Genomic DNA, 25,064 nt, shown 5'->3' with positions numbered 1-25,064 from the left:
GGTGGGCAGATCTTTCCAGAGGTTGACTCCATGAGAATATATATATAAAAAACAATCTGGAGAGAATAACTTGCATTTCAGACAAAAAAAAATCCTAATAATTACTTGTTTTTATAACTTTCAAAATATTTTCAGTAATGAAACTACAGATTTAAAAATGGTGAGTGTAGTCTCTGCCTCAATACCTTGTCATTTGGCTCTATATAGAACTACACACTTTGGTGCATTCAGCATCTATACATTAGGATTGAAACATAAGGCTTTGGGAATCTTCACTCCTGCCTTTCATGTAACCTCTCAGAATTTAGGGCTGAATGGCTTCCCAGACCATTGAGGGAATATTTTATTCTTATTTACCTGAAAGGTAAATTTTAATACCTCTGTTCATTAATACAGCTGTTTGACATAGCTCCTTAACTTTGCTATGCAAGCTGATATGCATGTACAGATGGAGTCATAGTGAATCATTTATATTGTCACATACTGACTTCCCAGAGCATTTTTAAGGGATTTGGATCTCCATCGGTTCTTGCTTTGGTTAACAGAACCATGAAGACCATCAGAGCCTAGAAGACTGATTGTTGCAAGCCACCACCAGTGAATTGATTCCTTGGGGAGCAGGACTTTTTTTTTAATTACTATTTTATTTTAGATCCATGTCTCTGTCTCCACCACTAATCGCATGTGGAGCTCACATAGCCTACTGTACTGGTGCTAATACTTGGTTTTAGTGTTAATGAAAGATTCTTTAGTTCTGGATTTTGATCTCCAGTGCCTGTATTTCAGATTGTTGTTAGCCCCTAACTCTCACCTATAATTTGCTATTCTAAGGGATGACTTGTGTGGCTCTGTATTCTGCCTCATTGTTTAACAGTAAAAACTTAGGAACTGACTGAGAGGGGTCTAGTGGATGCTAAGGCAGTGATAATTAAGATTAGAATGTTTGTGGAGGTGGAGGGAAGATCTGTCTTGACTATTATGCAGGCATCCAAGAGCCTATATAATGCTATCTTAGGATAAACAAAATTATGTTTAAGTAACCCACATTTACCTGCCGTGAGATGCTTGCTGCTTTTAATCTACTAAGAAATATTGCAATCCCTTTATATGGTTAGGAAGATTTTGCGCGATCACTGTAAAACTTCATCCAGCATCAGTAAAGGAGCTTTGGTATAATAACTCTACTTGTCTCTGAATGAACCTCTTCTGAGAATTATCTGGCACTCATAACACAGAAAATTAAAACCTAATAAAAATGACACACTTCTCCATAATCAGACTTTCTAGAAACACTGAAGACTTCTAGGGACGATCAGGGAAATCTCATTACTGCTTTCCATCACCTTTGCCTAGAAACTTCTTACGTATGTGTAAATGTTATAAAATGTCACCAAATCTGTAGCATTCAAAACTTGTTACTGGAAGGAAAAGCAATTTATATTTGAATGTTTTCCAACTTCTTCAATTGATACTGAGCATTTCTAGATGTTAAAAAAAATAATTGATCTGATTTTTATTCCCCCTTTTGCATGTTTTAGGTTCGGCATGGTGCGGGCACTGCGCTGAGGGAAATACTTAAAGCACATGGGAAAAGTGGTGGCAAAATGGGAGACAGTACTGTAGAAGAGGTAAAATTAGAAGTTGATGGTGATAACCAGCTTATTGAAATACAGGCCAAGCACTATTAAAGTGTAGCTTCTTTTGCAACCTGCAGAACTCTTCTCTTCAAATACTAAAATTGAGATACACAGATGATAGAGGCAATTTAGGAGTGTGGGAGTGGCTGTAAAAGGAGTAATCTAATGACAAAATGTAAATCACCTTTGGTTTAAAAAAAAAAAAAATTGAACAAAGCGCCTCTGCATTGACAATTGAGTGCAAACTTGGATTTCAAGAATCAGCTTTGCCATTAGAAAGTATTGGAATCAATATGTTCCAAAGTTGTGACAAGGCAAATTCTACAGCTTAAAAAAGTTTGGCTAATTTAATAAACCTAATTTAGCTAAAATGGCTTTTAGATTATAAAGCAAGTTGTATAATGCTTTTTAATAGGGAAGCTGATTCCATTGGCTTGCTTTGGATGACTAAACCAGGAAGAAGTATTTAGAAGGCAGTCTCCATTTATTTAAAAAAAGCACTTGAGTGGGTATTGATATAGTAGCCCTTAGTAAGTTTTTTAGAAATACCTGATAACTTCTGCCACCCTTCTTCACATAGTTGCCCTACAATCCTCTGAGCTGGCTGTTGCAAAAGAGACTGTAAGGAAGGCATCAATGCCTCACCCCAATTGCAGAACAAGTGGAACGTAGTCAGGTCTATAAGAGCCCGTGCTGTAGAGGATGTTCAGGGTTTTTTGTTGGGTTTTTTTTTTGTTTGTTTTTTTCCTTGGGGTAAGGGCACATGTGAGAGACATACTTTTACAGCTCAGCAATTCTGCACCATTGCGGTGGCCCAGAGAGGCCATTGCCATAGAAATGCAAGTTGGACTGCCCTGCCCGGCACTGGGAGCCCATTACCCTGTGAGGGGGGACTGAGGTGGGTAGAGAGGTACAAGCTGCCATCTCTCCTTTTTGCATCCATGGAAGGATGAATTTGTCCCATTGGAACTTTTTTGCAGAATATTTCTTGTGACTAAGGATGGGAGAACACAAACCTAAATATTTAGCCATTGACAGAATTCTAAATTGTATAGTCTTTAGTTCTTTTCTTGTTTGAAAATGCACTTGTCCGATGGAGATTGCAATTCATTGTCAGAACTGGGAAGAATAAAGTAAACAAGTATAGCAATAAAACTACATAAATTTCATGAATATTAAAGTGATAGCTTTTGGGGGGAGTGGTGGAGAGCTGATAATTCAAGGGGACTTTTGAGGTGAAGGTGGTTTTGGTAATGTCTTTTAGTATTTGTATAGTGTTCAGTCTCTAGAGTCTAGTGAACTTGACTTACTGCTTAGTCTAAATAGAGATGGAGGAAACCTTAACTAGCACAGGGCTTAGCAGAAATTGACTGCTTTCATTCTCTCTCTTTTCTTAGACTAAAACAATACTGGATGGTTTATTTTAGACTTTTATTTGTAAATGTGTTCAAACTACTATTACAAGGTTCAGTAACTGACTTGTATAGTAGGGAATGGGCATTACTTAGTGTTTGCAAGTCATAAGATTTTCTAAAATTTAATAATATTTAGAAGTATGAATACACATTAGAGATGGGTATATAGTAACAAAACTGGACCTAGTAACTAGATGAGCGCATAAAATATCAGTTGTTACAGCTGTCCTTTTTTTTAACAACATCCGCATAGTGACACAATTTGCTCACCTTGACGAATGCGGAGAAGGAAAAGATTGTTTAATATCTGCAGTGTGCTTGTATTGCCCAAGTAGTTTGTTTGTTCAGATTAAAATCAATGAATCTTGGCTGATGTTTCCAGTTCTAAAAGTGAGGCAAAAATTTCCAAGTAGTTCACTTCTTATTTGGATAAGGGAAAAGTTCCTAAATGCTGGTTTGGCTCTCCTCCCACCACCGAAAAGAAATTTTTGATGTTACCACTTAACCCTTCATATATGGTTCAGCCCCATAAAAGCTTGAGTGTTCAAGTGCTATATGGGTAGAGCACAGAGGTACTGATGAAATGAAGCCAACCTCTTTCCAAACCCAGGGCTAGAGTCCAAGACTGTGCCCTATACCCAGTTGTGGAATCACTATGGTTCCGATATCTACATGTCACAAAGACCTGCCATAAGATACCCATTTGGGGCCCATGTGGAGACCCTTTCATCAGCACAGAGTGGTGCACATGCACAGTTGCTGCACTTGTAGGCCTGCTGCTCAACTTCTGTGCAAGACTTAAGCGGTGCTTGTGACCTTGTGCTGCCCCTCCATACAGTGGATTAATGTCACTACTGGAGACTTAAGTGATTGGGGGAGGGGGGTAGGAAATCTGCTTGTAATGCAGATACACAATTAGTTACAGGATTAACTATTGTGATACAATCTTCTCAGTATGAATTTAGATAAAGCAAAAGAATCTTGAGAATCTTTCTATGAACTAGTTTAGCAAATGGTATTTAATTTCCTTTTTTTTTTTTTAAACAGATGGCTCAGCAGCATCAGGAATGGCTGGAAGACTTAGTTATTAGACTCCTTTGTGTGTTTGCATTAGACAGATTTGGAGACTTTGTTTCAGATGAAGTAAGTGTCAACTCTTAGACTTGCTAATCTATTTCCATGTCAGACTTTATGTAGAAATGCTTTGATTTATGTCCATTATTCACTATGTCCTAGGTTGTAGCACCAGTACGTGAGACTTGTGCTCAGACTTTGGGAGTAGTATTGAAACATATGAATGAGACTGGAGTTCATAAAACTGTGGATATTCTCCTGAAGTTGCTTACACAAGATCAGTGGGAAGTGAGACATGGCGGTCTGCTAGGAATAAAGTATGCTTTGGCAGTTCGTCAGGTAAATCACCTTCTGTGGTTGTTTTTGGGGTGGTTTTTTTTTTCTATTCAAATTCACTAACACTAGAAAAATTTTGCTTTCACAGAGACTTATTGTAAAAGTCCAGAAACAGGAGTGAAGAGAGTAGAAGGTGGCATATGAATTTGATGCTGACACGTTTAAAATATATGGCATATTAAATGAAACCATATCTAGTGGTGAATCTTTTCCCCCCTCTGGTAAAACACTATGGCTTGGTACAACTGAAGACAACCGATTAGAGGTTCTAATAGTGGAATAACAAAAGTGTACTGCAGGTTCTGACTGAGGCATATTTGTAGGACAAATTCACTCTAATTTATAAGCTAGATTAGCTTTCCTTCATGAGTGGTAACTTTTTAACTATTCAGAATGGTTGCTGTTTCTGTTTATCTGACTAAACTGCGGTTTGGGGGGGGGGGGCGGAAGGAAGGGGTGGTTGGTTTTGGGTTTTTTAATTTATTTATTTATTTTTACTTGGCTTTTCAAAAGAGAAGGAAGAAGACTCTCTCTGAGATTTTGAAAAGATATTCAGTTTAATAAATGCTTCCTTATTCAATTTATGAATTAAACTTGTTTTTTAGGATATGATTAATACTTTATTGCCTAAAGTCTTGCCTGCAATAATTGAAGGTCTCCAAGACCTGGATGACGATGTCCGAGCTGTTGCTGCAGCATCTTTAGTACCAGTAGTGGAAAGCCTTGTTCATCTTCAATCGCAAAAGGTGAATGACTGACTTATTTTCTACATTTTGACTTTGAAAAGTTCATCTTGGCTCTGAACAAGAAAGCAGTATTATAGTGCAGTATACAAATTTTTAATTCCTCATTTTGTTATAAAGAAGACTGACTTATCTTACACAAAGAGAGAAAAAATAAATAACTTCTCCCCTTGTGCTTATTCCTCTAGGTGCCCTTTATTCTTAATACATTGTGGGATGCCCTTCTGGAATTGGATGATCTGACAGCTTCTACAAACAGCATCATGATCCTTCTTTCCTCTCTTCTAACTTATCCTCAGGTCCAAAAATGCAGGTACCTCTTTCCAGCTACTACTTAAGAGGCAGATCTAAGCATTTGTTACTGAAGCAGTTCATATTGGAATAATCTAAATTCATAGCAAATTACACTTTATATGGAGGAGATAATGCATAATGTTGGGAAGTTATCATTCTGCAGTAAATGGATGCTGGTATAAATTTGAGGACAAATTTTGTAAGTTGGTTGAAGGCTGTTAAAGGGCAGTGCACTTTCTTTTTTAGGACACACTAATAAACTAGTACCAAAATTTAACTCACTTTGTCACTATTTAGCACCAGTCTTTGTTAAGAAATTAAAAGTTAAAAAGCAATAGCTGCTACTTATGCATGACCTTTAATTATTTCTGTTGTGCTAAGTGGGAACTGTTATCCTGCAGTAAACTGCCCCATCCTGCAGACTTCACATACACGAAACTTGTTGACTATAATGGGAGAGTTACACAGATGCAACACACATCCAAGGGCTTTGGGGTCAGACCCCAAGCAAAAGGTTATTCACAGAACCACTGGCTGTATCATTGATGCAAAGAAGCAAGTAAATAGAACAAACTGGACAAATCCATGTTTACTTCTGTTCAGTAAACGGAATTCACGCCGCCCCCCCCCCCCCCCAAAAACCAAACAAACAAAACACACACACAAAAAAACCCCACCTGACTTTGCATACTGAAACTTTAACTTAAAGCTTAGGCAGACATTGAGTAAACTTACCCTTGTCCCCTCTTTTCTCCATTTTTTTTCTCTTATCTGTCTCCTCTAGTTGTCTTGTCTATCTGATTAAATGTTACCAGTGTGCATCTTTGTAAAGGATGAGAACATCTCACTATATTTTTATCATCCCTACTCATGCATCAGGGAGATGCATTTTTTAAGACACTAATCCATTATTTAATAGTTGGTTTTGTTTGGTCTCCACTATCTCCAAATGTATTTAGCTATACTGTCATGGCCCTTTTTAACTGGCGGGGGGTGGAGAGAGAGAGGGCAAAAATACTGCTTTAAAATGCTGTCAGCAGGAAAAAAAGAAAATTTAAAGGGATTTCAAGCTCTTAGGTTTTTTCCCCAAAATCTTCTCTTCGCTTTCTTGGTCACTGTGAACACCACCACCATTCTCACTGTCACTCAATCTGGGTGTTGTCTTTGACTGAGCCATTTCTACGCTGCTGCATGTCTAAATATTGTCTCTTCCTGCCCTAAGTCTACGGGCTTGTTTACATTGGGGAATTGAGTAGCATGGCTATTCTGGAATAGCCATTCTGCAGTAGCTCTTCAGGCATAATTGAGTTATTTTTGGAATTGCTCTCTGCACGCTATTTTAAAATAAATGACATTATTCCAGAATAATGTCCAGACATGGGAATTATTCTGGAATAGCTATGCTGATCAATGTCCTTCATGTAGACAAGGCCTTCAGAGCCAGCCTTTATGATCAATTCATACAAGTAAAACTCTTGACGTGGCTCTCATCTACTGTCTGGGCTTGTGTGATGAGGTTTGGTCCATCACTGTGGTGCCTCCTGCTGGCTGTCCTGGGGACTAGTGCTGTACACCAGTGCACCTTCTTCTGGTGATGTCTCACCACCATCACTTCTGCTCCAGGGACCCATGTCACTCCCAGGACTATGGCGCCTCTTCATGGCACAGCCACATGGCTGTGCCACACTTGGTGTTCCCCCCACTTCTGGGTGACAGTTTCACAGTCCTTCAGTCCAGCCACTTCCTCGGTGGCAAGTGGGGGTCGGGGGGACCCAGGCCTGCCCACTACTCTGGGTCCTGGCCTAGGGACCCTGTGAGTGGCTGCCACTTGCTGCATCCCCTCTGACTTCTCTCCCTGGACCACTTCCCCGCGCCCCCATCACCCTCTTTGCCCTTGCCTCAGGGCCTTAGCTTGCAAATCCCTGCAACCTGCCAGGTGCTGCCTTTAGCTCCCTGGGTCTCCGCCTGTTAGGGCGACCAGACAGCAAGAGTGGAAAAATCAGGACGGGGGTGGGGGGTAATGGGAGCCTATATGAGAAAAAGACCCAAAAATTAGGACTCTCCCTATAAAATTGGGGTATAAAAGTGCCTGCAGCACTACATGTCCAGGGTGCTTGGTGCCCTCCACCTGCAAGGCAGCCAGTCCTCCTCCCTCCTTAAGCTCCAGGGAGTGACTAAACCTGCTCTGTACTGCAGCTCTTCTTATATGGGCCTGCCCGGCCCTGATTGGCTGCTCCTGTAAGCCCTTCTGTGATTGGCTGCCTTCTGTACAGCCTCCCTATGGCTCTATTAACCCCTTATGGGCCAGTGTGGGGCAGATGCCCAATCGGGGCTTGTCACGGCCTCTCTGTTCTTCCCAAATGTTATCTTGCACCCTTTAAAATACATTCAAAACACTGCTGCAAAGATTATCTTGACTTGTAGCTCAGCCATGTCCCCATCCACCCTTAGCACCCCTCTCCTAGCTTGCCCATTTTTCACTGCATCAAACGCACTACTCAGGTTCACCTTTATGTTCCTTTATCGCCTAGTCCTGCCCTAGGTATCATTACTTATCCACTATTGAGGCCCACCTCTCTTTCACCAAAAATGCCAATCTTCTTTGCCTGTTCAGATTTTTCTCATAAGCACCTTCATGTGTTCTTCCATGCCATCCTTTATGCATAAAGGAGTTTCCTGTAACAATTTAGTATCCTCGTTCATCTCTCTCCTTAATTTTCCTTTGCTGTGATGGCTACAAAATACTTGATAATGGCTAGACAGCTGATGTGCTCTGACCACTGCCGCTTTTACTTACAGTAATCTTACATTGAGGCCTATAGTTTATTATTTGCAGTGCAGAAACAAATAATTAAGTACTTTAGGAAATCAAAGTAGAGAGATTCTTTGAGAAGCTACTGTGAATGAATTAAATCCAAGGGTTCAAGTTACATCATAATGACCTTTGAAAGTAATACTAAGCCTTTTGGATTTTTCCTTTCTCTCTGATCTGAGGGTTTTTTTTTTGTCTGTGTATTATATGGCTCTTGTCCTTTAGATTTTTATTTATTTAATTTTTTATCTTTCACTTAAGCTATTCTGCAACTCCTTTCTTTCCAGCAACCCTAAGTTTTGAAATTTCACTGTGATGTAGAAACTTGAATTACCATTAGAAGAGTAAATCACTTTAGCTATTTTGGGAGCTGGGATGGGACATGAAGGTTAAAAAATGTAGTTTTTGCATTTTAAAAGCCACAACAAACCAGTTTATTGTACAAGTTAAAATTTAACTACAGTCGAACCCATTTATCTCGACCTCGGTTAACTTGCCAACCCTATTAAGTCGAGGTTTTACAAGTGGAACCGCCAAACTCCCTCTTTGTCTTATGAGTTTCTCATCCCTTATGTCGATTCCCCGAACCCTAATATCTCGAGCCCGGCTCCCCGCGTCCCTGACCCACCGTGTCCCCAGCCGCCCGCTCCCCGGCTCTCCAGCCGCGCGGTTCCCCAGCCGCCCGCTCCCCGCGTCCCCAGCCGCGCGGTTCCCCAGCCGCCCGCTCCCCGCGTCCCCAGCCGCGCGGTTCCCCAGCCGCCCGCTCCCCGCGTCCCCAGCCGCGCGGTTCCCCAGCCGCCCGCTCCCCGTGTCCCCAGCCGCGCGGGTCCCCAGCCGCCCGCTCCCCGCGTCCCCAGCCGCCCGGTTCCCCAGCCGCCCGCTCCCCGCGTCCCCAGCCGCCCGGTTCCCCGGCCCCCCGGACCCCGCGTCCCCAGCCGCCCGGGGCCCCAGCCGCCCGCGCCCCGCGTCCCCAGCCGCCCGGCTCCCCAGCCGCCCGCTCCCCGCGTCCCCAGCCGCCCGGCTCCCCGCATCCCCGACCCACCGTGTCCCCAGCCACCCGGCCCCGCATACCCGGTCCCTGCCCGTCCCCGCCCGGCCCCGCATACCCGGTCCCCGCTTCGCCTGCCACCCGGCTCCGCTTCGCCGCCGCCCGCCCGTCCGCCCGGCTCCGCTTCGCCGCCCGCCCGGCCCCGCATACCTGGTCCCCGCTTCGCCTGCCGCCCCCCGGCCCGGCTCCGCTTCGCTGGTCCCCGCTTCGCTGCCCGCCCGGCTCCGCTTCGCCGCCCGCCCGGCCCCGCATATCCGGTCCCTGCCCGTCCCTGCCCGCCTGCACGGCCCCGCATATCCGGTCCCGGCCCGTCCCCGCCCGCCTGCACGGCCCCGCATATCCGGTCCCTGCCCGTCCCCGCCCGCCTGCACGGCCCCGCATACCTGGTCCCCGCTTCGCCTGCCGCCCCCCCCCCCCCCCCCGGCTCCGCTTCGCCGGTCCCCGCTTCGCCGCCCGCCCGGCTCCGCTTCGCCGCCCGCCCGGCCCCGCATACCCGGTCCCTGCCCGTCCCCGCCCGCCCGGCCCCGCTTACCCGGTCCCCGCTTCGCCTGCCGCCCGCCCGCCTGCCCCGCTTACCCGGTCCCGCTTCGCCTGCCGCCCGGCCCGCTTACCGGGTCCCGCTTCTTTGGCTGCCCGGCTCCGGGTCCCCGTCCCGCTTCGCCGGATCCAGCCATGTGCAGGCACCGCGGTAAGGGGGCAGGGAGGGGGTGTTGGAGAGAGGGCAGGGGAGTTCAGGGGGGGGTGGATAGGGGTTTATCTCGATCATCGGTTATCTGGACTATTTTTGGCAAACCCCTAGGCCGGCGACATAACAGGGTTCAACTGTATTAACAATTTAATGCATGACATGTGACTTTACTGCCATGTATTATAACACTTCTGTATTGGTTTGGGTTCACCTACTTTTCCATTTTGTATGTATTATCTGACTCTATAGGTATAATCTAGTTTACATAACTTCATAAAGAGACTTTTGGGAATATTCTAAACATGAAACTAAGTGGAATTCTCAGTCTTCCGTTTTCAAGTAGCATGTCCTGCTGCTGATTCCCCTTTCACCTGCTGATGTGTGGGAGACAACTTTAGTAGAGGGCCAAGGTTTTTTGCTAGAAATAGGAAATGAAAAAGTGTAAATCAAGACCGAGGAAAACTGTGTTCACTCAACCTCTGACCCTCACTTACTTAAACAGCAAGTTCATTAATGCCAGTATTAGAAGTGGAGACCCATCTATCCTTTTGATACCTTTTTAGTCAGAGCTTGGCTACACAAGGGTGTGACTCTGGAATTTGTACCACTTCTTGGGTGTATAATCTGTTTTTCATGATGTGCAGTAACTCAGTGGAATTTATGGGGAAGCCCCATATGAACTCTAGGAGTTTGATTTTTTTTTTTTTTACAACAGTAACAAAGAGCTTCAATCAAAGTGTTTTTAATTCACTGTAGTGTAGTGTGCATATTGCAATTTAGTGGTTGCCCCACACCACTAAAAGTCAGTGGGGGCTTTTACATTGACAAAGGATGCAGACCCATTGTGAATCTCTGTTTTTGAATGGAGCTTTTCTGTGGAAAAAAGATTTTCCTATTGGAGGATTTAACTCTATATCCTTATCCTTATCTTGGGAGCTAAATTGAATATCTAAAAATAAAATCCCCTTCTCCATCTCTAATATTCCTCTTCCTCCTCCTGTTTTGTTTTCCCTTCCTTATAATTTTTTCCTTCCAAGTCCTCCATTGTCTTCTGCTTCTGTCTCTTACCATCTCACAATCGTGTGTATGTGCTGTTTATTTGTAGGACAATAATAACCCTTTAATAGCTGTAAATAACTGCCCTTTAAAGACAAAGCATTGGTAAAACATTTGTTTGGATTAATCAGTGGTTTTATTAATAATAAATATTTGCCTCTTTGTTTTGAGTATACAGGCTTTTGATTTGTTTAGATTTACTGCAGTAACTGATTTTGTTTCCCTTTAAAAGGTTAGTTATGCTTATCCAATAGTCAGGACTACAGCAGTTAACTTTTCCACAACAATAAAGTGAAGAAATATTTCACCTTGGGGCTTTGGTGAAGACAATAAATCACTTAAGTTCCTTTCTCTAGATAGAATTATGATATTAAATCTTTCAAGAATCATCAATGAGATGCCTTGGTCAAAGGTTCTCATAAATTATGAAAACTATCTCTATTTTAGTATATTCTCATAATGTTCGTGCCAATGTTAAAATCTCAAGCAGGAAAATTCAGACTGAAGGCAGAAATTTTGTAATTCACCCCATTGCATGGAAGGTGGTATCGCCGATGAGTTCATGTGTAATAACTATTTTAATTCTCAGGCACAAGGAGTTAGCTAAGAAAGTTTCATCCTTACTGCCTAACTGATGACAGTGAAAAAATTGACTGACCTTAAAATGAAATGTGCTTATTTCTATGTATGTGCTTGGTTGGGGTGGAGGTGGGAAAGGGGGATGTGGAAGAACCCATAGTAATTAAGGATAAGGTTACAGTAGGCCTTACTAATTTGGGCAAGCTTCTGAATTTTGCCATTAATAAGTAAACACGCTTTTAAAAACAAACAAACAAAAAACAAACAAAAAAACCACAACTCAAACCATTTATTTTGATCATTGTAGTTGAGCTATAACTTGATCCTGCACTTAACATGGCCTGGGGAATACACAGTGTTACTTTTCTATTTTTCCTTCAGAAAAGTCCCTTTTAACTAAATATTATAACTGTATATAAATAGATTGAACTTACTTTTTCTTTTTTCTTTTTTTTATTCCCCCCTTTCTCTTACACCTCCCTCACCCTCCAAAATGTACCAGTATCCAGCAATCACTCACCATTTTGGTCCCACGTGTATGGCCATTCTTGCATCATACTATATCATCTGTTCGAAAAGCAGCATTGGAAACTTTATTTACGCTGTTATCTACCCAAGACCAGGTAAGAACTAATAATTATAAAACATCTCTACCCCGCTATAATGCGGTCATGGGGAGCCAAAAATCCCTATCGCATTATAGCTGAAATGCCATTATATCGGGGTAGGGGCAGCAGGGCTCCGGTGGTGATTTTAAAGAGCTCTGGGCTCCAGCTGCTGTGGCGAGCCCAGGCCCTTTAAATCGCCGGCAAGCCCAGCTGCCGCAGCCCCCGGGTAGCAGCAGCAGGGCTCCAGCAGTGATTTTAAAGGGCCCTGGGCTTCCCGCAGCAGCCGGAGCCCCGGGCCCTTTAAAGCACCGCCGGAGCCCCACTGCTACCGCACTATATGTGAACCCATGTTATATCGGTTCACGTTATAGCAGGGTAGAGGTGTATCGCTTACCAATTACAATACAGAAGTAGTTTGTGCATGGTCTTTGGGTCACTTGATAACTCTTAAAAGTTATGTGGAAAACATTTGTGGCCTACTTCTGCTCTGTGTAGAGGTGGGTGCCACTTTAATAGTGAGAACCTAAAATATTATGTTTAAATTACATTATATGTTGGAATTTTCTCACACTCATTATATCCCTGTTTCAGAGTTCTTCAGCCTGGCTAACTCCGATTCTGCAAGATATGTTGAGGCACATTTTTCAGTTTTGTATTTTAGAAAGCAGCCAAGATATTCTGGACCTTATTCACAAGGTATTTATTTAGCTTATGACTATGCTCTCTTGTTCATAAGTCTGACTCTTTTATGTGCCACCCTTTGTCAGATGCATGACCTTCAGCCTACATAATTGCATGGTGTATAAATGTATAGCAGTACAACATGCTATACTGCTAACTGTTCCTAGATCTTGGATGTCATGTTGATCAAATGTTTGCATAGATACCATGATACATATTTCTAATGTACACAAATGTGTTTTTGTTTTTTTTCCCTCTCCCTCAAGGTGTGGCTGGAACTGTTAAACAAAGCATCAGTACAATACGTGGTAGCAGCGGCTTGTCCATGGATGGGAGCCTGGCTCTGCTTAATGATGCAGCCTTCTCACTTGCCTATTGATTTAAATATGTTGCTAGAAGTAAAAGCCAGATCAAAGGTAAAAAAATGATTTTTAAAACCTTTGTGGGAAATCAAGGAAACCAGTGATTACTGAGATGCTGTAACAATACTGTGACTGGCCTGTATAGAAAGGAAGGAGAGTGCTATTAGCGCCAAGACTCTGTGGCCATTATTACCACATAAGTAGAACTATGAATCCCCACAGCAGCCTGCAGGGCAGTCCCACTACTTGTGTATGTGGCCGTTCAAGGAAATACAGTCCCACTGGGGTTCCACTTGTAGTAGTACAGTTTTGCATCACTCTGACACAAGCCAGTAACTAAATGGCACAACTTGGCCCTGTATAAGAACTTTAAAATGACAATTTCTTTTGGTAAGTTTTGATGCTATTATTACAAATATGGCACGGTTTCTTTCTTTCTCTCTCTAAAATACAAATGTATGTAATAAAGCCTATTGTGCAGTTTAGTAGAAGCTGTTTAACTAAAAGTAATTTAAACATTAGTTCACTCAATAATGCCTCTGAGCCTGTCTGGCAGATACTCTAATTCTCCATCTAATAAATACTCCTTAGACCTGGTCTATACCTAAAACTTTTCACTCAGGGCTATGAAAAGTTTTGCGCTCAGTGCACTATAGTTAGGTCAACCTAACCCCTGGTGTAGATGCAGTTAGGTTGATGGAAGGAGTCTTCAGTTGACCTAGCTACCACCTCTCGAAGAGTTGATGTTACAGGGGTGTTTGTGTTGAGGTTGCTTACATCGATGTAGGAAGTGTCTATGCCTCTGCGCTGCTGTAGTGTACCCGTACCCATCTGTGGATGGATCAAACGATGCACTGTGCTCCTTGTAAACCCTCTACTGTTTTATAAGGTTCTAAATACTTCTTATTTCAACATGTTTTCATATCTGTTTTATAGTACCTATGTGTATCATTTCTCCAACTTCTGTTTGCAGAACTGAGTCAGCTTTCTCAGGATTACTTTACTCATGAGAAACTGTCATATGGTGTTTTTTCTTTTCTACTTGTTTTGGCCTCAGATTCAAACTGGAAGTCTAGCACCATATTGGATTAGATAAGCTAGTTAATATTCAAACCAGGCCACACATTTAGCAGTGCAGCATTAGCCTATAGTCATCTATCCATGACTGAAGCACCTTTAGAAGTCTCTGTCAAAGTGATTCAGAGATCCTGTATTAAAGTACAATCAAATCTGGTGTGGATATTTGTCACATCATTGTATAAAACAATTACAATTTAATATGGAAATGTGAATTTTTTTATCTGAAATACAGAAAACTTTGGAAAGCAAACCAGAGAAGATTTCTTACCACTAAATAAACCTCTTCTGTATTTATATTCCATAGGAAAAAGCAGGTGGCAAGCTGCGTCAAGGTCAAACCCAGAACAAAGAAGTGATACAGGAGTATATTGCTGGTGCAGACAGCATTACAGAAGATCTGGCAACCAGGGATTATGTTGTTATGCGAGCCCGGGTGATGGCAGCAAAGTCAGTTTGAGGAAAATATGAAAGAAAGAAAAACCATACATAATCTAAAGTTATTTGTAAATTTTTTGCTAAAATCTAACTTTATCTGAGACATTTAACTTTGTCTTTAAAGTATGAACCAAGGAGGGAGAATGTTACTATAACACTTTTTTTTTCTTCTTTGGTCAAGGTTGTTAGGAGCACTTTGCTGCTGTATTTGTGATCCAAGTGTAAATACCGTACCTCAAGAAATAAAGCCAGCTGAATCTCTAGCTCAGCTACTGCTGTTCCATTTGAATTCAAAATCTGCCTTGCAGAGGATTAGTGTTGCGTTAGTAATCTGTGAGTGGGCTGCCTTGCAAAAGGTAGGATGCTTTTTACAGCAAAAATGAAATATGATTTACTAAATGAATCAAAACAGTTTCTGTTAAGGCTAATACTGTATTTTTATACTTACTGTTAAATGATGAAATCTGACAGGTGAAGCCATGGTATAGAATGATTCTGAATTATTTTCAAGTTGGCTAAAAGGCAACTATGTGGTTCAGTGAATGTGTTTTGAGTTCTACAAATATGGACTCTAGAGGGATACTTAACTGTTTTTTAATATCAATGTTTTCTGCATAAATATATACTAGCTTTCCTTTTGTTGTGATTTTATTCTTGTTTAGTAAATTTATCCTCATCTATGTAAAATTGGGTGTTAAACCTACTTGGAAAAACTTTTCCATTAATACAGTACTGATGCTGAATTTTCATAAAATGTTGACGATTAACTGTTTTCATGGTATACTGAAGTTTGTATGCACATCTTCATTTTTGTCGCTTTACATCTTGCCATGTTAAAAGCTTTAAATTTTGTTCCAGAACGTCTAATTTATTAGCAGAGTTCAATTTTGTTCCTTAATCTTAATTGAACGAAATAACCAGTATGAACCCTTGAAGATCTGAATTGATTGACTTGTTCTGTTTTAGGAATGTAAAGCTGTGGCCCTTTCTGTGCAGCCACGCTTACTTGGAGTCCTTTCTGAGCAGCTCTATTATGATGAAATTGCTGTTCCTTTTACACGAATGCAGAATGAATGTAAACAGCTCATTTCCTCACTAGCTGATGCACACATTGACATTGGGAATAGAGTAAACTACAGTGTGTTTACAATAGATCAAGCTAATGAACTGGTGAGTAAATCTGAATGAAGAGGTAGCCTCTAGTCATAATTTTCAATGTGCTATGTAATAATGCTGAAGAATTGCAATAGTTTTTAGAAGTCCAGACATATATTGTGACTTGACTGGGCACTTTCTCAGGCATAAGATAAGACATGGATGTTCATTATATGTGCACAGAAGAAGATGAATCAAAAGATTAGCAGCATGATATTTTTTCCATTGAAATATATATCTTACAAAATTAGAGGCACCATTTTAAGCTCACCTACTGGATTCACTATCAAAATCCTTTTAGGTCAACACTTTTAAGAACATGTGCAGTCAAATGTAATTGAGGTTGATAGGAAATATGCAAATCAAGGTTTCTGAGGAAGGGTAAGTGTTTGTTTTTTTTCTTTGATTGCATATGTTCATTCCATCTTGGATGTGTGCACACCCAGTGCACCAGAGCCAGAGATTTTTCTCTTAGCAGAGCCTGTCAGGGTGGTACATGTGCCCTGAACATGATGGTATAAAGCAGGGGTCGGCAACCTTTTCAGAAGTGGTGTGCCAAGTCTTAATATATTCACTCTAATTTAAGGTTTTGCGTGCCAGTAATACATTTTAATGTTTTTAGAAGGTCTCTTTCTATAAGTCTATAATATATAACTAAACTATTGTTTGTAAAGTAAATAAGATTTTTAAAATTTTTTAAAAAGCTTCATTTAAAATTAATTACAATCAAAACAGAAGGGTGATTTGTCAGTCCTGGCTGCTATCTATCATGTTTTGGACTACTTGTTCCCTCTGAAACAACAAGATCTATTGATTAGTTCAATCAGGGTTCCCCTCACAGTTGTCTCCACTTTACATACTGTTGTTGCAGGCCACAGTGTATTCTAATCCAATGTCAGTTAGATTCATAAAAGGTCTGGACATATCCCTAGGTCATGGATCCCATTCCTCCTTGGGACTAAAGTCTGGTGCAAACAAGGTTGATGGATCCACTCTTTGAACCAGTGGCGTCCTGCTCTTTTCTGCATCTCTTTGAAAGTAGCACTTTTGGTAGCTATGACTTCCACAAGAAGGGTGACAATTAAAAGTATTGGTGGCTGACCCTTCTTACACAGTTGGAGGACAAATGTATACATACATCTACATCTAAAATTCCTGACAAAAGTAGTTTTGGAATTCCACCTCAATCAAACCATATACTGAACGACATTCTTTCTTAAGCCCCATTGTCATAAGGATGAAGAGGGACTCCATATTTTTTATGTTAGAAGGGTATTGGTTTTGTACTTGCTAGAACTAGATCTTCTTTTTTTAGGTCATCTTAATTGTGGAGGATTTTGTCCTGCATACTCCTGTGATATGAGATTGGCAATGTACCCCCTTCTGGAAGGGTGGTAGCGCACTTTAAAAGATCTCATGAAGTTTCCACACCATTTTTGGCTTAGATACCTAATAGCAGTCCTTTTATAGAGCCGCAACTTGGCCATCAGTGCTGAGTTTTACTACTCATTACGCTGTATCTCAGCATTCCAGAGAAGATGCCGCGGTTGGATGAGTAGTTCTTCAGTCCTTGTTCAAATAGACTCTCTGAAACCCACCTCCCATTTGAACTGCTTGTGAGCCATCTAAAGTGGGACATGTGCAATCATTTAGAAGAAAAATACTTACTAACCTGTTCTGTAACTGTTGTTGTTTTAAGATTTCATATATCCATTCCACAGTCCACCTCTCTTCCCCTTTGTATCAGTCTGTCAGGTAGGAATAAACTGAGTGGGCTGTGTGGTGGCTCTGCTTTTTATACCATTACTCAGCAGCAGAGGGCTCTTGCACTGCCCCATAAGGTACTATTTGGAGGGGGAGAAAATCTGTGACTCTGGTGCACTAGGCATGCACACACCTGAAGCGGAATGGATGTAAGCAACACATCTCGAAGTATAACAGTTACAGAACAGGCTAGTAACTTGTTTTTTGTTTTGTTAGTGGGTTGGTAAAGAGAGGACGAGGACAGTAAGAACAAAAACATGCAATAGCTTTGGTTAGATGTTCACATATTAATTACTCTGAGGATTTCATTTAAAAACCTCAGACCAGGCTTCATTCTCCAATCTCTCTCTCTTCCCCCCCACACTCCCCCAATAATTTTTGTACATAAGTACATGGTGGTAGACTTTATGATCCTGGATAAAGGAAACTTCACTTGAAAGGGGTTTTTCATAAAGCATTTGTGGTTAACATCATACATATTTGGGCAGTAACACAATTTAAAAGCCTCATAAAATTTCTCTCCTTTGCTACTGTAAGTGCTATCTTAAGGTCATTGTGTGCGCGCGTCCATCCAGATATCCATGTCTGAGATCAGCTACTAATCAGGCTGTTTATTGATTTGCATAATAAAGATTTTTTTTCCAAAGAGTATAAGGCCAGAAGAGACCATTAGATCATTTAGTCTGACCTCCTGTATATCACAGACAGTTAAATTTCACTGTTACTCCTGTGTCGAGCCCAATAACTTGTGTTTGACTAAAGCATGTTTTCCAGAAAATCATCCAGTCTTGATCTGGAGATTCCAAGAGATGGAGAATCTACCACTCCCTTGGTGGTTCCAATGCTTAATCATTGTCAAAAAATCATGCCTAATTCTAATTTTAATTTCTTTGGCTTCAGCTTCCAGCCATAGGTTCTTATGTCTTTCTCTGCTAAATTAGAGCCCTTTAGTATGCAGTACTCTTTCCCCATGCAGGTGCTTAGACACTAATCAAGTCACCTCTCTTCTTTTTGATGTATTAAACAGAGTGAGATTATTAAAGAGCTCAAAGGAATTTTCTCCAGGCCTCTGGTTCTTTTCTGAACCCTCTCCAGTTTTTCAAACTGAGCTGTACATGTATTCCAGTATCAGTTTTGCCAATGCCATAAACAGAGGTAAAATTACCTTCCTACTCCATAGTCACTGCTCCTCTGTTAATATTGCCAAGAAGCTAGTTTGCCCTTTTTGCCACAGTGTCGTGCTGGGAGCTCGTGTTGTTGCCTGTCCACTGTGACTCCTAAATCCTCTTCAGAATTATTGCTTTCCAGGATAGTCTACCATTCTGTAGGTGTGGCATGCATCCAGGAACAAGGAAATGCAGCACTTTGCATTTGGCTGCATTAAAATGTATTCTCTGTGAAAGGATGCAGATCACCAAGTGATCCAGCTTGCTCTGTGTGACTAACCTGTCTTCATTATTTATCACTGCATGAATCCTTGTATTATCCACAAATTTTATCGGCAGTGACTTTATATTTGCTTCCAGATCGCTGACAAAAATGTTAATAGTATGTTAGGCTCAAACGGATAGCTGAAGAGCCTCATTAGAAACATGCTTGTATGATGATGATTGATTTCCCCATTGACAACTACTTTTTGAGATCTACCATTCAGTTCTTAATCAATTTAACCTGTGTCTTTAGTGATATTCCGTTGTGCTAAATTCTTCTTCAGAATGTTGTACAATACTAAATCAAGGTATATTACATCTACACTGTTAGCTTTATCAACCAAACTTGTAATCTCAAATAATGAAATTGGGTGCATTTGACAAGATCTTTTCTCCATAAAACAAAGTTGAATGGCATTAATTATATTTCTGTCCCTAATTTTTCAATTGATATCATCTTTTTCATTATTTTGCCCTGGATTAAGTTCAGGTAACCAGCCTATACCTACCCAAGTCTTTTTTGTTTTTTGTTTGCCCTTTTTTAATATTGGCACCACATTGGCACTCTTCCAGGCTTCTGGAATTTTTCTGGTATTCCAAGATGTTTTAAAAATTAACATCAGCAATCAGATTTCCTGAGCCAACTCTTTTTATAGGACTCTTGGGTGCAAGTTATCTAGGCCTGATGATTTAAAAACACTTATCCCTAGCAGAGGTTGTCTAACCCTCCTTGGTTACTAATGGACAGGAAAGTACTGCATCATTCTCTGACAGGAGTGGCCAACCTGTGGCTCCGGAGCCACATGTGGCTCTTCAGAAGTTGTCTCTCCTTGTATAGGCCGACTCTGGGGCTCGAGCTACAGGCGCCAACTTTCCAATGTGCTGGGAGGTGCTCAGTGCTCAGGCCCTGCCCCCACTCCACTCCTTCCTTCCCCCTCCCCTGAGCCTGCCATGTCCTTCTCCCCCCCCCCCGCCTCCTGCATGCCACAAAACAGCTGATCGGGAGGTGTGGGAAGGGAAGGGGAGGCGCTGATCGGTGGGGGGTTGGGAGGTGCTGGGACAGGGGGGGGGGTGCTGATGGGGGAGGCGGGGGGCTGTTGACCTATTACTGTGGCTCTTTGGCAATGTACATTAGTAAATTCTGGCTCCTTCTCAGGCTGGCCACCTCGGTCTATATGAATAGATCATTCTGCTTCTTTACAAATGCAACCCAAATATTTAGTGAACACTTGTGTGTGCTCTCATTATTAACAATGTTACTATTTTCATCTAGTCATGAGCTCTGTACCACAGAGTAGGTGCAGCACTGTCCCTACCAGATTTCCTCTTGCTCTCTACCCACCTGTGTGCCTGGAGCAAGTTTCAGGATAGTAAGGTCAGCAAATTCTGATTAAATAGCAGACACAAGGCCCATGTCAAATCAAAGATCTTGAGTGTTCCAGGAGCATTGCAATCCTTTTATTACAAAGTCAGCTGAGGAGCAGCTCAACTTCCATGTGACTGCAGCATTGCATGTCTTGCCCCAAGTATGCTGGACAGCACAACTCCTCTTGCCTGTCTCTTTTTCTCAGACGCCCATGCTGGCAAGCAGTGAAATGTCTGGCTATTTCTGGCTGTGCACAGGACAACTTAGATATAGGGAATTCCCAGACTCTCCCCCAAGCTTCAGTGACGTGCCACTTTGCCAGTCATCTTGCTGCAAAATTGACTGGCGGGAGTTAGGCAGATACTGAAGAGCACTCTTTGGAGTCAGAATTTGTGTGGTATCCTTCTAACCACTTATCTGCCTCCCAGATGAGGAATAATGGGAGAGGGGTCCTGCAAGTCAGCTGGCAGGGAGAAGGGAGCCATTGGCATGAATGGAGAGAAATGGAATGACAAACAAAAGTGGGGAGAAACAAAGAAATTAATGATGGGAGATATTTAGAAAGGGAGAAGGAAAGGTAAAATCTACTGGAGGGATGTAAGGTAAAACACTTTGGGGGGTGGGGGGTGCGAATCCGTCAAACAGAAAACAATGGAAGTTGAGTGTAGGTTTAAAAAAAAAAATCACAAACCTGGGTGACATTAAATATTTATTCTACAGAAAGCTTCAGTCAGGATATAAAATGTATTTTGATATGGTATATATGTAGTGGGAATCCCAATTCATAGGTACCAGCTAGTACTTTTTATTCCCTATTTAAAAAAAAAAAAGGGGGGGGGGTAAGAAAAAAATGGGAAAGAAACAGACATTTTAAGCAAAGCTCCCATTGGCTTCCTTGGGGACAGAATTTCACTGAGTATTAAAGTTGAAGTGAAAGTGTGATCACCTGTGTGTCTTTAACCCAGTATTTCTTTCATCATGCACAAACCCCACCACCTCCTTTTTTTTTTTTTTAATAGGAAATCTGGTTGTGCTATGAGCACAAATTTGTTTTAACTCCTGGTTTTCTTTTCATTAGGTTACTACTGTTTTCAATGAAGTTACATCCGCTTTTAATTTAAATCCTAATATTTTACAACAATTGGACAGTAAACGACAACAAGTCCAAATGACCGTTACAGAGACAAACCAGGAATGGCAAGTGTTACAGCTGCGAGTCCATACTTTTGCTGCATGTGCTGTTGTGAGCTTGCAACGACTTCCAGAAAAACTAAATCCTGTCATAAAACCTTTAATGGAAACTGTCAAAAAAGAAGAAAATACACTGGTACAAAACTATGCAGCTTTATGCGTAGCTAAGTTACTTCAACAGTGTATATCAAGATCTCCATGCCCCAACTCAAAGATCATAAAAAATCTCTGCAACTCTCTCTGTGTGGACCCGCATCTTACTCCCTTAGCAGCATGTCCTGCGCAACCTCAAAGCAGCCATGAAAATTCTAAAGGTATATTGCCTAAGTCTGTCAGTTTTGAAAAAAATTGTGTAAATGCAATATTTTTAATTTTATATAGTAGATATCTCTACATGAGTGTTCTACTAGTTATGTATTTAAAATCAATCCGCTGTTTTAACTTTGTTAGAACTGTAAGAGATGTCTGAAAAATTAGTCGCTATGTACATTTATGCCTTTGAACATAGCAGTGTAGTTTAAGAATTGGCTTTAGTGATTTTTCTGGAAGTTTTTTGGGAGAGACTTCTTAAAACACAACAAAATAACTGACTCCTGGGATGGTTTTTAAATTGAAATATTTCATGGAGCAGAAGTGTGGTGTTATGTGGAAATGAGGGATGTGTTACTATTCTGTTAAAAGAAAAATATTGCTGGTGCAATTTTACATGGAATAAACCTAATGTGGTTGCATGCTGTAGTTCTGCAGCCAAATTGTAGGACAACTGACAATGAAATGTTCACAGATACATGTAATGATGCTGTTAATGGAAGAAATCAGACCTGCAAAAATAGTCTTGAAAATCAATGCTGTTCCATTCTTGTGGCTGAAAAGTAAATCTCTACTTCTCAGATGAACAATCTGACTCCTAAAATTAAAGAGACACAATTTTTGAAATAGCCAAGCCTCACAATAGATTTATTAACGTTTTATGTCCTCTGTGTGTGTTTAGATTTGGAAGTAAAATATTCTGAAGTAAATTCTAGGTAACACATTATACATATGGTACTACACATCTGATGAAACCTAAAGATGTGGTTAATTGACCTTTTTAAAACCACTCCTACTACTTGAAAGGTAGTTGAAAAATAAGGCTAGTTAACCACATCTGTATTAATCCTTCCTTTAGCCATGTGGATGCCCAAAGTATATTTCCCATCTTAAATTTCAGGGTAAAATACTTCTGAGTCTCTACAAACAGAGTTTGGGGAGTGACTGTGCAAGTATACATTAAATTTTACTATGAAGTACTTCCTCACTATTTAGTGTGTGGTTTTCCCCCACATAGTGGCCAAGTGGACTAGACCTGCACTAATTAGGGAGGTTTGTTTTCCATTCCTGGCTTTCACTGACCCACAGTGTGATCTGGTGCAAGTCAAATCACCTCTTTCATTGTCCGCATAATGATATTTACCCTTCTTTGTAAAGCGAGTTGAGATGCACAAAAAGTAGGTGATTGTTAGCACTGCCACCTATTTCTGGTACTGTTTTAAAGTAATTGTCAACTTTATTCTATAATAGGACCCAGCTCTGAGAGAGATGGGATGCACCATACTGTCACCAAGCACAGAGGAATAATTACACTGTACAGACATCAGAAAGCTGCTTTTGCCATCACGAGTAGGCGAGGTCCTACACCAAAGGCTCCAAAAGCCCAAATTGCAGACCTTCCCACAGGCAGTAGTGGAAACATCACCACGGAACTTGATGAGGTAAATAAGTTTGTTAGATCTTGATTATCATTCTACTTAATGAGACATGTTCTTCCTAAATGTAGCTGTATTTCAGTCAATGGAGTTATACAAAATGATGGAGCAATAGTTTTTCTTAATTAAAAACTGAGTCCATGTTCTTTTTTTTATGTTGTAAGCAGCATGAAGAATTTATGTTCAAATATAGGAAGAATTAAATATCTGTAGTGGTATTAAACTTAAAATAAACTAATTCTAAAGGGAAATATTTTAGTCCTGAGTAAAACAGCTATTCATGTAAATGGGACATGCAGAGTTAAATTCTCTCATACTACATTAAAAGTGTGCCCTTTCCCTGATGTCTGTTTTGGGGGAGGGACAGAAGACTGCTCAATATGTATTACAGAAATTTGATACAGAACCAGAAGAGTTTTTTTTAAAATCTCTGAATTTCACACGCCCCCCCCCCCCACCTGGGACAGAGTTTGGGTGGGGGAGGAGGTCTGAGGTAGGGGATTGGGGTGCAGGTTCAGGGAGGGAGTTTGGGTGCAGAAGGGGTGAGAGGTTGGGCTCTGGGAGGGAGTTTGGGTGGGGAGGGGGTCTGGGGTGCAGACTCTGGGAGGGAGTTTGGGGGCGGGAGGGGGTGCAGGCTCTGGGAAGGGGTTGGGTGTGGTGCTTACCTGGGACTCCAAGGCCGGGCAGGCTGGAGGGCCTCTGCATGCTTCTGCCCTCGCAGCATCCCATTGGCCACAGGGGCACTCGGGGTGGGGCAGAGTGCAGAGGCACAGCCCTGCCCCTGGGCCACGGGTGGGGGCTTGCAGTCACTGGAGCGAGCCGGCAGACTCCACTCTGCTGTGCTGCCAGGGCCCTGGGCCATTGTAAATCGTCTGGGGGGAGCCCCCGGGGTGGCAGGTGGGGCAAAGGGAGAGACCCAGCCCCAAAACTGCTGGAGCCCCACAGGCCACATTGGGGAGGCTCACGGGCCTCAGATGGCCTGCAAGCCAGGAGTTTGAGACCCTTGGTGTAGAAAAATCCAAAGTATGAACTTTAACTAGATATTTGCAAAAGTAGGACACATTTTCTGCCATGCTTACTCTTCAAAGAGCCCCATTTCCTTCACTACTCACACAATTAAGTACTCAATGTGAATAAGTCTGTCAGAATCTTTTATATTGTAATTCAAAATTCATAAGCAGTTATGGCCGTGATTCAGCAAGGTAGTTAAACACATGCGTAACTTTAAGCAGGTGAGTAGTCCCCTTGACTTCAGTAGGACTACTCACTCGCCTGCTTAGAGTTATGTATATTCTTAACTACCTTGTTAAATTGGGACCTAAAACAGAAGAAACTACCAACTGGATGCTGCATAGTAACCATAAATAGTTCAATTTGGCCTCCTGCATAATATCACTTGTAGAGAAAGTAAGTGCCTGTACTGTGAGCTTCCAGAGAGCACTAATCATGGAAGTTACTCACCCTTCCCTCTCCCCTTTCTCTTGGTACAGGGTTCCAAAGGTGTAAAAGTGGGAGCATCCCCCAACTGTTCTTCAGTATCTTCTGCCACCAAAGGTGCAGCAAGC

At 41.7% G+C, this 25,064-nt stretch overlaps 1 protein-coding gene across 3 annotated transcripts in view; it reads left to right on the top strand.

The window, feature by feature from the left end:
- The window catches only part of BTAF1 (B-TFIID TATA-box binding protein associated factor 1), a 105,456-nt gene that overhangs the window by 31,452 nt on the left and 48,940 nt on the right, over positions 1 to 25,064 (top strand). For all 3 annotated transcript variants that reach the window (XM_045024926.1, XM_045024928.1, XM_045024925.1), the window contains exons 9-21: positions 1,539 to 1,628; positions 4,100 to 4,195; positions 4,289 to 4,465; positions 5,068 to 5,208; positions 5,394 to 5,518; positions 12,185 to 12,305; positions 12,882 to 12,986; positions 13,238 to 13,387; positions 14,718 to 14,860; positions 15,030 to 15,204; positions 15,815 to 16,018; positions 21,642 to 22,068; positions 23,315 to 23,505. In XM_045024926.1, the coding sequence (XP_044880861.1) occupies positions 1,539 to 1,628; positions 4,100 to 4,195; positions 4,289 to 4,465; positions 5,068 to 5,208; positions 5,394 to 5,518; positions 12,185 to 12,305; positions 12,882 to 12,986; positions 13,238 to 13,387; positions 14,718 to 14,860; positions 15,030 to 15,204; positions 15,815 to 16,018; positions 21,642 to 22,068; positions 23,315 to 23,505 (2,145 nt within the window). The remainder of the gene's footprint in view (positions 1 to 1,538; positions 1,629 to 4,099; positions 4,196 to 4,288; positions 4,466 to 5,067; positions 5,209 to 5,393; positions 5,519 to 12,184; positions 12,306 to 12,881; positions 12,987 to 13,237; positions 13,388 to 14,717; positions 14,861 to 15,029; positions 15,205 to 15,814; positions 16,019 to 21,641; positions 22,069 to 23,314; positions 23,506 to 25,064) is intronic.

This window comes from Mauremys mutica, chromosome 7, assembly GCF_020497125.1.
Source record: "Mauremys mutica isolate MM-2020 ecotype Southern chromosome 7, ASM2049712v1, whole genome shotgun sequence".
NCBI classification, from domain to species: Eukaryota; Metazoa; Chordata; order Testudines; family Geoemydidae; genus Mauremys; species Mauremys mutica.
Note: the sequence above shows the minus strand (reverse complement) of the source record. Positions and strands in the feature narration are given on the sequence as shown.